Source organism: Vipera ursinii (genome assembly GCF_947247035.1).
Source record: "Vipera ursinii genome assembly, chromosome: 2".
Taxonomy (NCBI): Eukaryota; Metazoa; Chordata; class Lepidosauria; order Squamata; family Viperidae; genus Vipera; species Vipera ursinii.
Genome location: NC_139513.1, coordinates 72,466,592 through 72,482,817, shown reverse-complemented (window position 1 = coordinate 72,482,817; position 16,226 = coordinate 72,466,592). Strand labels below are relative to the sequence as shown.

The 16,226-nt window shown below is 36.8% G+C and overlaps 1 protein-coding gene across 2 annotated transcripts in view; it reads right to left on the bottom strand.

The window, feature by feature from the left end:
• Window positions 1–15,445, bottom strand: part of USP4 (ubiquitin specific peptidase 4) — a 59,790-nt gene extending 44,345 nt beyond the window's left edge. The window contains exons 1-8 of one of the 2 annotated variants that reach the window (XM_083356127.1): window positions 15,277–15,445; window positions 14,690–14,817; window positions 13,110–13,240; window positions 10,189–10,315; window positions 9,279–9,424; window positions 8,857–8,918; window positions 7,399–7,542; window positions 5,499–5,613 (exon numbers count right to left, since the gene is read on the bottom strand). In XM_083356127.1, the coding sequence (XP_083212253.1) occupies window positions 5,499–5,613; window positions 7,399–7,542; window positions 8,857–8,918; window positions 9,279–9,424; window positions 10,189–10,315; window positions 13,110–13,240; window positions 14,690–14,817; window positions 15,277–15,428 (1,005 nt within the window). In that variant the 5' untranslated portion in view covers window positions 15,429–15,445. Of the gene's footprint in view, window positions 1–5,498; window positions 5,614–7,398; window positions 7,543–8,856; window positions 8,919–9,278; window positions 9,425–10,188; window positions 10,316–10,746; window positions 10,786–13,109; window positions 13,241–14,689; window positions 14,818–15,276 lie in introns of those variants that run through there. The other variant, XM_083356128.1, reaches the window with a different exon arrangement.
• Window positions 15,446–16,226: the final 781 nt, after the last annotated feature.

Below are 16,226 nucleotides of genomic sequence, written 5' to 3'. Positions count from 1 at the left end.
GGTTTGGGGACGTTTGGGGAGGCGCCCAAACCTCCCCAAACAGGAACGGAGACCTGCCGAGGTTTGGGGAGGTTTGGGGAGGCGCCCAAACCTCCCCAAAGGTCGGCAGGTCTGCGCGGAGGAACGGAGACCTGCCGAGGTTTGGGGACGTTTGGGGAGGCGCCCAAACCTCCCCAAACAGGAACGGAGACTTGCCGAGGTTTGGGGACGTTTGGGGAGGCGCCCAAACCTCCCCAAAGGTCGGCAGGTCTGCGCGGAGGAACGGAGACCTGCCGAGGTTTGGGGAGGTTTGGGGAGGCGCCCAAAGCTCCCCAAACAGGAACGGAGACCTGCCGAGGTTTGGGGACGTTTGGGGAGGCGCCCAAACCTCCCCAAAGGTCGGCAGGTCTGCGCGGAGGAACGGAGACCTGCCGAGGTTTGGGGACGTTTGGGGAGGCGCCCAAACCTCCCCAAACAGGAACGGAGACCTGCCGAGGTTTGGGGACGTTTGGGGAGGCGCCCAAACCTCCCCAAAGGTCGGCAGGTCTGCGCGGAGGAACGGAGACCTGCCGAGGTTTGGGGAGGTTTGGGGAGGCGCCCAAACCTCCCCAAACAGGAACGGAGACCTGCCGAGGTTTGGGGAGGTTTGGGGAGGCGCCCAAACCTCCCCAAAGGTCGGCAGGTCTGCGCGGAGGAACGGAGACCTGCAGAGGTTTGGGGAGGTTTGGGGAGGCGCCCAAACCTCCCCAAACAGGAACGGAGACCTGCTGAGGTTTGGGGACGTTTGGGGAGGCGCCCAAACCTCCCCAAAGGTCGGCAGGTCTGCGCGGAGGAACGGAGACCTGCCGAGGTTTGGGGAGGTTTGGGGAGGCGCCCAAACCTCCCCAAAGGTCGGCAGGAGGAACGGAGACCTGCCGAGGTTTGGGGAGGTTTGGGGAGGCGCCCAAACCTCCCCAAAGGTCGGCAGGAGGAACGGAGACCTGCCGACGAGCCGCGGCTACACAGGGTATTCCTGTGTATTCAGGCTTGCAAAATGGCGGATCGAGCCTCTGCTGGCGGCAGAGGCTTGCAGAACGGCGGATCGGCTTATACTCGAGTCAATAACTTTTTCCAGTTTTTGGGGGTGAAATTGGGGGTCTCGGCTTATACTCGAGTCGGCTTATACTCAAGTATATACGGTAATTCTTGGGGGGTTTTTCCTTGCCATATAAACTTAAGAAACATCCCTCTGCTATTGTTTAAATGGAGTATCAGTTGCAAGTATTGGTAACGTCTGAAACAAAAAAAGCATCTTTGGTAAGACTTTCATTTTAATTACAGAAATTCTATCCAATTGTGATACAGTTTATCCCATCTTGATAAGTCCTTTTTAATATCATTCCAGGAGGCACATAGTTATTTTGAAATAGGTCTGTGTTTGTATTTGCCAATATGACCCCCAAATATTTCACCTTTTTCTTAACCCTAAAACCAGACTTTTTAGTCAATATGTCACTTTCTTATGGGATCATATTCTTAGTAAGTATTGCTTTTTGTTTATTTTAAAACCCGCTAAAGCCCCAGTTTAATTTCTTCATTAAATATTCTATATTATTTTGGGGGTCTTGCAAGAATATAACCAAATCGTCAGCAAATCCCCTCATTTTGTAAACTTCAAAACTATTCAAAACTTTCAACACCAAAATAAACAACAAAGGAGACAGGAGACATCCTTGTCTCCTACACTTTTGAATTTAACGTAAATTGGTTAAATCACTGTTAATAATATTTTTATTGCTATGACATGTAAAACAGCTTTAACCCCTTGGCTACAATTCTCCCCCAAAGTCCATTTCTTCTAAAACTTGGAACATAAAAGCCAAATTTAGATTGTCAAAGGCCTTCTCTGCATCTAAAAATATTAAAGCTGCCCGTTTCTCATTATGGTATTGTAGATATTCAATAATATTCAAAACAGTCCTCACATTGTCCCTTTAACTGTCTTTTTGGCAAAAAGCCAGATTGATCTTCATTGATATATTGCCTGTAATCCTTTTGCCAAAACTGCTGTAAAAAGTTTATAGTATTTGTTTAATAATGAGATTGATCTGTAATTCTTTATCTTCATAACATCTTGACCTTCCTTCAGTAGTAGTACAATATTGGCTTCTTTTCTTTCCACCTATGAGATATCTTTCCCCCTTCTAATATATCGTTCATTACATCCTCTAGTCTAGTGGCTGAAGAAGTTCATCTTTGCAGCATTTATAATATTGGCTTGTAAGGTCATCTGGACCTGGAGCTGTATCTGATTTCATTTTTTAGTAGCTTCTGATATTTCAAACGTAGTTACTGAGTCATTCATATGTTTTCTCCAAGTTTGTGAGATTTTAGGCAACCTTTGTCTTAACAGATATTCATTTATTTTAGCTATATTTAACTCCTGCTTTTTATACAAATTAGAATAAAAAATATGAAAATACTTTTTAATAAGCTGATTAACTTTATTATATTGTTCACAAATTTTCTCAATCATTCTTTTTCCTTTCCTTTCTTAGTTTATATGCCAAACATCTTCCTGGTTTATTTGTAAACTCGAAGTGTTTTGCTTCACATAATTCATTTTCATTTCCATTTCTTGAACTGTTAGCATGGACAGTTGTTGCCATAACTATTTAATTTGATGTAGAATTTTAGACTGCATAGGTGTCTTTTGCAAGTCAATTTCTTTCTGTTTAATTTCATCCAGTATCTTTTGCATCTTTTCCTAGGAGTTTTAGTTCTCTAGGTGATTATATTGTATAAAATAACCCCACAGAACTGCTTTACTCACATCCCAAACAGTCATTAAGTTTGTCCCTTTGCCTAAATTGTCAAAATATTCATTTAATTTTTACAGTCCTTTACAATCGTCTTCTTTTGCAGAAGATTCATTTAGTCTCCAACTACCACTCAAACTTTTTTAAATATCAAAAGAACTAGATTATGATCAGAAAAAAATACATAAAATGTCAATTTTTAGAAACTTATTTGTAAGGTTTTTAGAAGTCTATATCATATCAATCCTTCATATGGTATGTATTTCTGAAAAAAAGTATGTTCTCTGTCACAGCCGTTTCCTTGCCTCCATGAATGTATTAATGCTAAATTGTCCATCTCAAAAAAAGAGTTTGATAGTTTACCCTGGCAAGATTTAATCCCTTTAATAGATGTTCTATCCAAAATTGGGGAAGTCACTCCATTCCAATCCCCCAGCATAAGCCAGTTTTCATACAAAAAGGGCAGTAGCTGATTCATAAGATATTCAAAAAAATTACTTTTATCATCATTTGGCACCTAGAGTTTAACTACTATTGATTTTATTCCATTAAGTTCAATTTCCACTACTACAAGTCTACCACGTTCATCTAAAAGTAACTTAGGTTTATGACTGTACTGATCTTTTTTAAATCAGCAGATATAAATTCCTCCCCTAATACTTTATTAAGTATTTCTTGCCTTAACACTGAATTTCCTCAGATAATGAAATATATTTTGGCGTTTAGATGGGGCATTTACCCCTTTAATATTCCATGTAATAAACCTAATCTTTAGATAAAATAGCAAGTTCTTTTACGAACATCTCAGCTGCATCCTCTTCTTCAATATCAACTTTTTGAGGTTGATCAGCCTAATTTCTTGTCTGTATCCATTTCTCCAACTGTGTCTGAAATTAGTTTATGTTTGATCAAGAAATCCTTGGTTTTTCTATAGAGCTCAGTCTGAATATTTGCTCTTGGTAAGTAAGTATCATTTCTTCAAATTTATCCCAGCAGAAGGACATTTTCCTCTTCTTCAGAATCAATAAGGAAAGAGTAGACTTTCCTTTTTCTCAAAATTCTAACAGGAATTTCCTTCAAAAAAATTATACACACATTTTCCATTCTTAGTTTAGATTTGAAGAGGCAATCCAGGACATCTCGTTGTTCTTACAAAATGAACTAAGACATCTCTTGGTAGTTTTCTCATAGTAGCAAATCTGGAGTCTATATTCTTTGTCTATTTCAAGGTCAAGGATCTTTGCTTCTCAATTAATTAACTGAGCCAAGGCTTCAATTATCCTTAATCTAATCAATTCAGGAATTGCTTGGAATCTTAATTGCAATTGTTTAATCTGTGCTTCCAGAAGCGCTCTTTTGTCCAAATCAGCTTCACACAAAATATCTTTCTTCTCCAGTTTATCATCCTTAAGATCCACTCTATTCTTCATCTGTTTCATATCTCCAGTCAAATGTTGTATCTCCTCACGAAGTTCCTTTGAAAGCATATCAAGCTTTGATTCAAGCTTTGTTCCATTGTCTGAATTAGTTTATATGTTTTAGTTGTATATTCATCCAAAGTCTTAAAAATTCTGCATTTCTTGATATTCTTTCCAATTTTTCCATTCTCTTCCACGTAGCCATCCTGTGAAATTGTAACTAAAGTTTTGAAGTTAAAAATTTTAAACTTATAAATTTATAACATTAAATCCAATGGGATATATAATGTTGCTGAAGAATTAAAAAGGATTACCGGTAGTACTGTAATACTACAGTCTTTTGGCTCCCTCATGTGGCCAAATAACAATACTGTAATATGAGCTACAGAAAAGAATTGTCTGTGCCTCTTTGTTTAACAGCCTATACAACTGGTCTACTCAGAAGCCAGTAAAATTGAAATTATTCCTCCCGCTCTTCCCAGCAAGATCAAAACACTGTTTAGGCGGTCTTTGTTTTAAAGGCAAAAAGTTTCAGCAGAGTCAATTAAAGATATAAATCATTTAGAAGATTTAAGTCCAGAAGTTTCAAAAGTAGTTTCCAAAAGTAGTTAAGTTTTAAAAATGTACACTTTATAGAGAAATGCACACAAATTAGAATTAATTCAGCAAAAGGTCAACTAACCAGTTAAAATACTGCAACAAACAACTTTGGAACTACTTTTATTTAACTTATAGTAAAACTGAAATAAAAGTAGTTTCAAAGTTGTTTTTAAAAATTAAAAGTATAAACATTAACTGCTCACAAATCTGACAGTAAGGCTTTAAAGCTCTGTATTAGCATCACATGCTATACACAGAGATAGCTCTGGGTTCAATACAGGAAATCACCAAGTCAGATTGGGGAAAATGTACCTGAAAACCAGGAACTGTTCTGTACTAAGCAGCACAAACAATGCTCAGTAGCAAGGATGAACAAAGGACTTGATATTAAGCCACGTTCCATGTTCCTATCCCATCCAATAAATGATTATGTCGCATTTCAAACTGTTGAGGAGCTTAATGGTACTTATATATTACAAAACTGGGATGGGCAACAGTTTCACTGAGGACTGCATTTCATTAGTTACAAGCTGGATTGGTAGAGCCAGGGTGGAGACATTCTTTCTATGAAGTCTCTGAAACTAAGCTGAGGGTTGTAAAAGGCCTTAAGAAAGCAGGTTACCAACCCATATTTTAATGTACATTTTCATATAAAACCTGAAGAAGAAAGTTTACCACTATATGTTCTTAACCAACACTTTACCTGTAGAGCCGAGTTCATGAAACATGTATTTCCTAGATTACTGAGCCCACAGAGTCCAGGCTGTGACTGAAGACTTTCCCTGCTGTTGTAAGAACTGTAAGAAAAGCTCGAGCCACTGAAAAAAGAAAAGGCAGATCACAGCATGCTAATGCACCATAGGGCTTTGCAAAGAAAGGCATTCTAATTATTATTTAATATATAAATTTATATAATATCAAAGCAATTCCTTAGATGTAGCTCTCACAAATGACTATTGGGGTGTCCAGCTTTTAACAAAAGCATTTCATTCTGCAGATGCATATTTATGTTAATGAATGTACATCAATAGATTTTATTAAAATAGTTCCGTACTTTTTAAACAAATATCAAAATGCTATTTAATCCCCCCAACATTATACTATTTCCACCTTCCAAAGTAAACTAGTTTAACTAGTGTAAACATGTAAGAAGGAAGTGCCCAATGAGAGAAGCCCATCTGAAGCAGTCCTCCAAATTCAACAAAGGCAAATCTAAGGCAGGGCCTCCTCAAAAGACCTAAGGTTCCATTAGAGGAGCAACCTTTTGAGTACATGAAGCTCAGATCTAAGCCTCTCAGGACTTAAAAATAAACTTGAGCAGATTGAAGTGATTCAAAAACAAGATGGAAGCTAACACACTGACTATATTTATACAGGTTACAGAAAATTGAAAAATATTCTTAATAGTTACAAATGCATTGCATCAATTTAGTTTAGATTTTAACTGTTGACAATGGAGCTAATCTTTTTGAACTTTAAGGAATGTAGTACCCTTCTTATAGTTAATATTAAAGTTAAAATTAAAAAATAAATAATAAACATTAGGAAAAAAATGGATTTTGTCCTCTACTGGGAAAAAAAGATATAGAAGGCTCCAATTTTTCTGGAGAAAAAAAGATTAAGCAGAGAACAAGCAAATGTCAAAATGTATATTTTGCTACATTAGCAGTTTCAATTAATCCTAATTTTTGTTTCTATAATTTGTATTGTTTATATGGGTTTATTGAAGATTTTCCTGTATTGAGATAGAGTTGTCTACTTTTAATTTATTTTTTTTATTCAATATGAGTATTTTCAATTCTGCCTTTCCATCTTGATTTTTTTGTATTGTTTAAAGTTATATTAAAAATAATTATTCTGAATTTTTTAAGATCAAGCAAAAAAAATTCTCCAATTATTTCCTGTTTCTGGGCTTTCACATGACCATCAAACGCAGCATACAGATTCTTTATACTTCCTACTTCATCCAATCACATACTGATCTTGGAAAGCTCTATTACACTACAGCATTTTGTCATCAGCTGTTACATATCAAAGTAGTTATGGAAAAAGGGACAGAGTGAATCTCTTTTAACAGAACAGTACCTGGCCAAAAAAAAAATAGTGCTTTGAAAGCAAAGCCAAAATATTCTACCTTAACATTGTGTAAAATGCAGCTGTTATTCTTAGCTTGTATCATGCAGGGTAGCAGGTTACACTTGCTTCTGCATTGTATTTGCCTAGTTGCTGTTGTTCATCATCATCATCATCTTATTACATGTAAATGCTGCCCAACTCTAGTTCTTACAGTAAAGCTTAGCAAAGCATGATGCAACAAGGGCTTTTGTTTTATCAGCCAGCCTGTCAGAGAAGCTGACACTGACTTAGGGACTAAGAAGAGGTGCCTGGGCCAAGATCACCCATGACTATGGCAGGACTAGGACTTGGGTCGACCTGCTCCTTGTCCAATACCTTAACCCCTACAACATACTGGCTTTCTTTTTGTGTGTATAAAGACTGTTAACTGCAAGCATAGGGATTAAGACTTCCTAAAGGGCACAAACCTTATTTAACAAAGGAGCGACTCTATTTAAAATACTTATAGAAAGAATATTCTTTCTTACCCTCTACCAAGGCTAGAACAGTTCAAACCATAGGAGTTATTGCTATCGCCATTTGTAATGACTGAAGAGGCAGATACTGAAGAGCAAGAACTTGCTGATGCTTTTGAAGAGGTAGCTAGATTTCTGCTAGGTGCAGTACATGATCTAGGAAAAGGCATAAACATGACACTCATGATTTCTTAAACACTGCTTTTGGAATTGGGATTTTGATAAGTATTATTTTTTTTCCTGGATTTTCAAAACAATAGGACAAAATATGACAAGGTATCAAGTTCAAGAGGTAGCTAATGACATTCTAGATTTATAGATTTATCCATTAGATAGAAAATTTTCCAGCCATCTAATACTAAGCGGAATGTTTATTTTTAATAAAGAAACCAAACTTCAGTAAAAAGGTCTAACAAGGTATTTTCAACCTACAGATGCTACAACGCTTTTACATCTGAAACTATTATGGTTTTGTTTGTTTTTTTGAAAAATGGAAATTTGAAAGCCAGTATTTTAATTTTTCTCAATCCCTAGAGAACTGGTTTTAGATAGCTGCTGCACATGAAACACATATTGTTAGATGAATAGTTTCATTTAGATTACAGAAATGTAAGAAATGAGTAGTTATGTAATCTTCCTCCAAAAGTTAAAATATATCCGCTCCAAGCAAACCAAAATTGCTCCATGGTATGTTACCAAATAAGGCTGTAATTACCATATACACCTTCTACTTACTTAGTGACCACAATCCATTCCAGCAACTTTGTTAAGTGAAATGGTGGCTAATTGAACATGTGACTGAGAGAGAGGGGTATTCTGAAGATCACAGATTGCTGCCATCTCACTCAGTTAAAGTTCTCTTGTACAGTGTCCTGGGTCTGATCCTTCCATATTTTATTTATTTTATTTTATTTTATTATTTTATTTATTTTATTTTATTTTATTTTATTTTATTTTATTTGCATCTTGAATGTAGAGAAATTGCTTTAAAAAGCTATCCCTGAATTGTTTTTCTCCACAGCATTTCCCTAAAAACCTCAAGTTAATAATAAGCCGAGCTTTGTGAACCTAATTAATTAGAACCTTCCAGGCCCTCTATTACTGCCGAAAAGTGGCCATATCATAATCAATTTCACACTGTCAGGCTCATAAATGCCACAGTGATTAGAAGATGAGTTTTTTTTATTCCATTTATTGCCATATTTGCAAACAGTCACTAACTGAGACAATAACTAAATGAGCTGTGTCATATTGGAATTTCTTGGCTTCTTAGATCAGATGTATTACTGATTTAAAAATAAATGTAACCAAAATAGATTCTGTTAAGGCAGTTACATTATTAATTCACAAATTTAAACGATGAGTTTATTAGTTCTGATTACATACTGTGTGCAACCTTGCTTTGGTAATCAAGTTTTGCAAAGACTTAACTGAGCCACAGAACATGAGAGATGAGAGACAAATGCTTACTTTGTTAGAGAAGATTGTCTAGGCCATGAACCATCTTCATTTTTCACTTCTATTAACACTACCTAACAGGATAAAAATAGTCAACAGTGTTATACAAAAATACAAATGCTACATGGACAAAACTTTTTGGAGCCCAATTAAATCACACCCAATCCTGAAACAAGCAGCTACTATTTAATAAATTAGCACCTACATATAGTATTTCAACAATTTTTTTCAGATCGCTCCAACCGTACTGTTACACAACAGCCTCAGATAAAGGAGCTGATTTTCAGAGGGGTAACTTCCTTATGAATATTAATGAGATGCAGAATGCGCAATATTCCAGAAACCATTTCAATTCAGAATATTTTGGAAAAATGTGTGACCCTAGAAATTGCAACTTGTTTAAGTAATCCCAGAAACAAAAATATATTTCTTACCTGTCCCTGATAGAGCCCTGCATCTTGTATGGTGCTATCGAGTTTGCTTAATTGTTCATAAGTACTACTTGAACATCTGTTCCACAGTCTGACGTCTTTACCATCAGGAATATTAAACTGCTTTCGCATTTCCTTTTCAATAATAGCTGATAAAAAAACCCATATATTTACATGGAAGGCTGCAATGGCTTATTAAAAGTACATAAATTGGCTTATTCTAGAAGGCATGTTTCTTCTGGATTTTCTTTTTAAACTAATGAATACATTCCTGATTCAGCGTGTACAAACTGGCTTGGATAATTCTCATACTGTCCTATTTGCACTTGGGGTATGTGTGTGTGTTTGTGTGAAAATTTGAGCAAAACCTACGAGGCATTTTAGTTTAAAAATGAAGCTAGGACTTCTGGAACAGAAACTAGTATATTCAAATGCTACTATAATTATCTAGAAATACGATTTTTTTATGAAGAAGAGCAAATATAAAGCTCAATATAGATGCTTAAAAGAAGGAAAAATATTATATGGAATATTATAAATTCAAAAATGAGTTTTAAAAAACAATTAAAAGTATTATGTATATTTAATGCAGTCAATTAAAAACAGACAGATAATTTGGTGCAGTAATTAAAGCACTGGGCTAGAAACTGAAAGACCATGAGTTCTATCTAGTCTTGCCTTAGATATGAAATCAGCTAGGTGACTTTGAGCCTGTCACTCTCTCTTAGCCCTAGGAAGAAGGCAAGGGAAACAACTTCCAAAATTTTTTTATCAAGAAAACTGAAGGTGCCAAATAAAATAATAAAGTTGAATTGAATCAAAATAAAATGAAATAAAATAAGACTTTCAGAAAAATATAATTGTCCAATTTAATTCTTAAACTTTACATCTTAATATCATGCATCATACTCACCAATCGTATCTGCCTTGCTGAAATAAGAGTTCACAAGATTTGTAGGATCACTGTTCTGACACAGCTTCAACTCCAAAAGATAAACCTCCACTTTACAGTGTTTAACAAACAATCCATACTCCACAACCTATTTAAAAACATCACTTATAAAAATATGTTTCAAAAAGAATAAGATCATAGACGTTATCTGTAGTCAAAATTATTATAGTTGTGCCTACAAATAAATCAACTGATCTAAAACCTATGTCAAAATATTAATATTTATATTATCATTTTATCATGTCAAAAATTTGGAAAGTGGCAACACAGACTCAAAGTGCAAGACATAAGCAATGAAAAAAGAACAAGCAGTATATAAAACATTTCAAACCCCACACGTGCATTGATTGGTTCTTATACACATCCACACTCTGAACTGCTTCAAATGCAAACTGCCCCACTATGATTACAAAAAGGAAATTTTTGCATCTGAAGTAACATGGTTCACATTTGAAACTGCTCAATTTGAAATGTTTTGTGCATGCTGCCCTAAACAAAAACATTCTTACTTTTCCTGACCTGCTCAGGGAAGTTGGAAAACATTCCAGTTGAGAATGAAGACCTGATGCCTTAAGAAACTTGAGCTAAGTTTTATGTTTGAAAGTTTTTAAATTTAATTTATATAGCTGGCCGTGTCATCCTTATGGCACTTTTAATAGCACTTTTGTTAAATTATAAATACAACACCTGATTATAGTCACTGAATCTATATGGGCAGTATAAAACTTTTGAAGGCGAACTTGCAAAACATCTTTCCTTGAAACCCTGAGGAAGCTTCATCCTTCTTCTAATGGCTGGATTTGAGGGTATCTCCTTATGTATGTGTGTGTGTGAAGGAGACTGTTAGCTCTCCAAGGGAAGTATTCTCTGTGAACAGACATGCATGCAACCTAGGAAGACCAAAAGAGCAGTCATCCTGAGCCTTAGAGGACATGCCAGTGGAATGAGATGAACAAATACAGGAGTTCCCATCTGTTTAAGCTTCAGAGACTCTGAATTACTACTTTCTCTCCAAGCCTGAATCAGAAGTCAAAACAAAACCTAGCTTCTTATTCTGCACATACTTGAACAAAAATAGATACACACTCTTGGAAACAATGAAATACTGTATGGGTGGTATCAGGAACAAAATTCACTTTGCATATTCCACGTGTCATTGGGGATGCTACAGTGCAACATTCCTCAACATCAGAAATGTGATATTGGATTTTTTTTTAAAAGCAGACAGAGGAACTGCAACAGAAACAGCACCTAATATCTGCATGCCTTAGGTCTTTAATTTGACAATGCTACTGTGACAATCATCTTGTCCAACTATGCCAGTTGAGAATAAGGAAGAAAAAAATACAAAAAAATAAAAATAGGAAGCACCCTGCCTAAATACCAGACTAGACAAAGTGTCCAAAGTTAGAATGAAGATACTGTACAGTGGAAAACAACAGACAAATAGTGGAAGAGAGAAACAATCTCTATGAATGCCAAATACACAAACATCTAAACTCTGTCTCTTGGTACGCTCTATAATTCAGGGGTGTCAAACTGCCGGACTGTGGGCCAGACGTGTCATCCAGAAGCCACGCCTACCCCATTGCTGGCAATGGCAAAACCGTCCCGATATGTTGTGTGGCGTCACATGACATCATGAGTTTGACATGTCTGCTCTATATGATGGCAAAATTGAAATATTTTTATTAAAATTTCCACATTATTCAAAGCACTAAATTAGAATAGCAAGGCATTCCATACTATGAACCAAGACAATGCAAAGGAAAAAAATAATGACATCAGAGCCCCCTAAGTTGCAATTTAAGGGAGTACCCATTCTTTTGGGCTGTCTATGGTGCAAAATCCTATGAGCAGAAGACTTATTAGAGGAACATCTACTTTTTTCCATATTATGCTGCAACTGACAGAAGGCCTTTCAACTAGATTTCTATTTAATTTTTATATATTCGTATTGTTCTTTACTTGTTCTTCCAAGTTTCCTCTAAATATCCCTAGTTCCTCCAATGTTTACTGTTGCATTTTGCCATTTTATTAAACCCTCTTTAGGATCAAGAAACAACAAATTAAAATCAATATGCTCCCAATATTCCTCAAATTTCCCTCCCTTTTCATACACAGATGTCAAACATACGATTATGATGTATGAACATTCGAATATTGGGACAGAGTTAATAAAATTCTAAAAAACCAATCAATTTAATCCAATTGTCACATGTGGAAATTTAGTCAGCTGACTCTTCAATCCATTAAACACTTTATAAAAGGCTTCAGAATTAGGGTTTTAAAATAAAACAAGCCTTGAAAGGCAATGGCATCAATATAGTGACTCATACAATCTGTATAATCAGGCATTTTAAAATCAGAGTAACTTTTTGTCACAGGTGTTTAAGAAACTTTCACTTCTATTATTTCCTTCCCCAGTATCATCTCTCTACATACTGACATGATATTCTTAAAGACACGCTTTTCTTCACCTTTGATAAAAAAGCATTCTATTACCTTACATGAACGTGTTTACTCTGCTTCATCTACTACTCATGGAAGTAAGTATGTAATGGACCCTGCCATGTTGATTCTGAAGTTTAGATTAATAACTAATACACAAGTTATAGGCACTGAAGATTAATATTTTTGATACCTTTTATATTAGCTATTAGGTGGAAATAGGCATTTGAGTTCTTCAATTTTATGTCCAAATGTAATACACTACAATTTACATTCACATTAAATGTCATCAGTTATGCTATTTATAATTTAAAAGTGCATTTTCTCTGACAAAGTTGGAGGAAATTTATACACTTTTTGTGAATATGCAAAAAAGTCCTTCTCTACAATCTTCTAAATATCTAGGAGATACAAGGAACATGATGACTTACTTTTCTCACAATTGGCTTCTGTCCCTCCATACAACCATACCAATTTGCTAGTTTATCCCAAGCTTCAACAGGAACCAGTACATAATCCAATTCATCAATGAGGTGCTCTTTCAAAGTCTGAGTTTCTGAATCTAAAAAAGGAAGGAGACATAGAACTATAAAGGAAGCTCATCAACTTTCTATAAAATTTTGAATAACATTTAACCAATACATTGAATGGCCATCTCAAACATTGAAATATTTCTATATGGGCTACTTCATTCACTATATCAAGATAAATCTTGATACAAACTACATTTGCAGAGCACAATGGAAAAAAAATCAGCAGAACATTTAATTCCCCCAACAGCCAGGGTGAGGATAATAGGATGGAACCCACAGAAAAGGCAGGGCAGTGGTGCAAGTGATGATTTCTTGGGCAGAAATGACAGCTGCTGCCTAATGATTGCTTGCTTAATGATAGAAATTTCAGTTCCGATTAAGGTTAAGTGAGGATTACTGTATTACTTTAACCTATACAGGTAGTCCTCGACTTATAACCATTTGTTTAGTGACAGTTTGAAGTTACAGCAGCACTGAAAAAAATGACTTATCACCAGTTTTCACACTGCAGCATTCCTACAGTCACAAGATCAAAATTCAGGTGCTTGGCAACTGACGTATGTATTTATGACAGCTGCACTGTCCCAGTATCATGTGATCACCATTTGTAATCTCAGCTGGCTTCCAAGAAAGCAAAGTCAATGGGGGAAGCCAGATTCACTTAACAAATGCAGTAGTAATTTGCTTAACATCTGTGACAACAAAGTCATAAAATGGGGCAAAACTCGTTTGACAACTGCCTTATCAATTGAAATTTTGGGCTCAACTGTGGTCATAAGTCCGAGGACTATCTGTAATAAATTGGTATTTTCTATTGGATCCATAATATACTTTGGATATTTCTATGTCAGAACTGTATTTATAGTGGGAGAATTCAGATTTATAAATTCACTTCATGTCCTACTACCGTGAAGTGAAAAATACAAAAACAAAAAAAAGCAGATATGAAGAGAGATTTGCCTTTTTTCAAGCAATTATAAAAACTAAGACAGCTAATAAAGCTACACAGAAATAAAGGTATCAAAAATCCAGTTTTGAGTTCTATGAAATGGTAAGAAAGAAAGAAAAGTTATATGGGAAGAGAGATTTGCCTTTTTTCAAGCAATTATAAAAACTAAGACAGCTAATAAAGCTACACAGAAATAAAGGTATCAAAAATCCAGTTTTAAGTTCTATGAAATGGTAAGAAAGAAAGAAAAGATATATGGGAAGCCATAGATAAAACGTTAAGATTGATAAATCTTTCAGAGCTTTTTCAAGGCCAGCTATAATTATAATTGCCTCTTATTTAAAGTGTGTTTTTGACCATACTAACATTAAAAAAAAATAATCGCAGGGGGCAGCAATCTGTTCTCAAATGTCAGAACATTTTAACCAGTGTATGTTGCAGGAAGATCTAACGCACTCAAAACCGACATAGGATCACCAACCCTCCCCTTTTTGAGTCCTTTTCAAAGTCAGTTCTGGGTAATTCTTACCGGTAAAAAGTCCGGAGTTGTCAATTGGTCCCGGGAAGAGGTTGGGCTCTCCAACGTTGTACAGATCCCAACTTTCAAAGCCCACATATTTCTTCCACTGCTTGAACCACCGACTGTCAATCAAATACCTGTCATAAAAGCAAAAGTATATATATGTATATATGTGTATATATATATATATATATATATATATATATATATATATATATATATATATATATATATATATATATATATATATATATATATATATATATATATATATATATATATATATATATATATATATATAAAAAAAGCAAAGGCAGAGATGGAGAGAAGATGGGGGGAAAAAAAACCTGCGGGAGCGAACGAGGCACAGCAGTGACTCAGCAATGAACGAAACGAAACCGAGCGCTCCAAACCAGCCTCCGCGCCCGCCTCACACGCGGCCTCCTTCAGCGGCCCAATATGGGCGGTCGGGGGTACGGTGAGACGGCCTTGCTCTCAACCTGACGCCAGAGGACGGGCCCGGAACAAGCCGCCGCGGCCTCCTCCTCGCGTCCGTCTCGCCGCCGCCGCCGCCCCCAACCCGGCTGCCCGCTCACCAGGACTCTCCCGGCCGCAGAACCGTTTCCAAAAGTGGCATAAGCTCCGTGCGCTGCATCGCGGCCTCCGGCCTTAAGCCAGTGGGGGCTCCTCCGCCCTCTAAGCCTGCTTCGGCCGCCATGACTACGCGCCCCGCCGGCCGGCCGGCCATCCTCAACCCACGGAAATGCCTCTTTTCCGCTGGAGCGCGCACCGAAGGCCACTGCGCAGGCGCGACGTTGCTTGGTTTGAGAACGTAAAGTGGCCGACGTCACGCAGAAAGCTTAATTCCCCAGTCGGAGCGGAGCCGGCCTTCCTGTCCCTTTGCGTAACCTGGGAGACTTCGAGGCTCCGAGTAACGGAAACAGGATTCGTTCTTTCGAGCCGTGCTTAGGAAGCTGCTGCCCTCGCTTCCAGTTGCGTCCTTGTCCTTCCGTCGCGATCTGAAGACACTCTTATTTGAACAAGCCGGCCTGGCCTGATGGGGGATGGGTTGGGTTTTATGGTTATTTTTAATATCTGTATTTACTGTTTTTAGTCGGGCATATGTTTAATTTTCTTTTAACTTTTGTATTTTTGTATTTTTTATATATTTGCCCTGTTCACCGCCCTGAGTCCTTCGGGAGAAGGGCAGTATATAAATAAAATTATTATTATTATTATTATTATTATTATTATTATTATTATTATTATTATTATTATTATTATTATTATTATTATTCTGAGTTAATTCGGCATGAGTCAGGCACTTGGAGTACTCGTAATCGGCGTAAGCGTGAACAGCCCAAGAATACGGGATTGAGAACTAACAGGTCGATCAATGTGATCTGGCTTTATGCAGTGGCGAAGATGCTGGTCTAGAACAGGGCTTTTCAACCTTTTCACCCATTGTACCACTTTTAGGGTATGGCAGCATCTGAGTACCACCAGTCGCCTAGCAAGGTGTCAAAAACTTGGCCGAAAAAAGTGA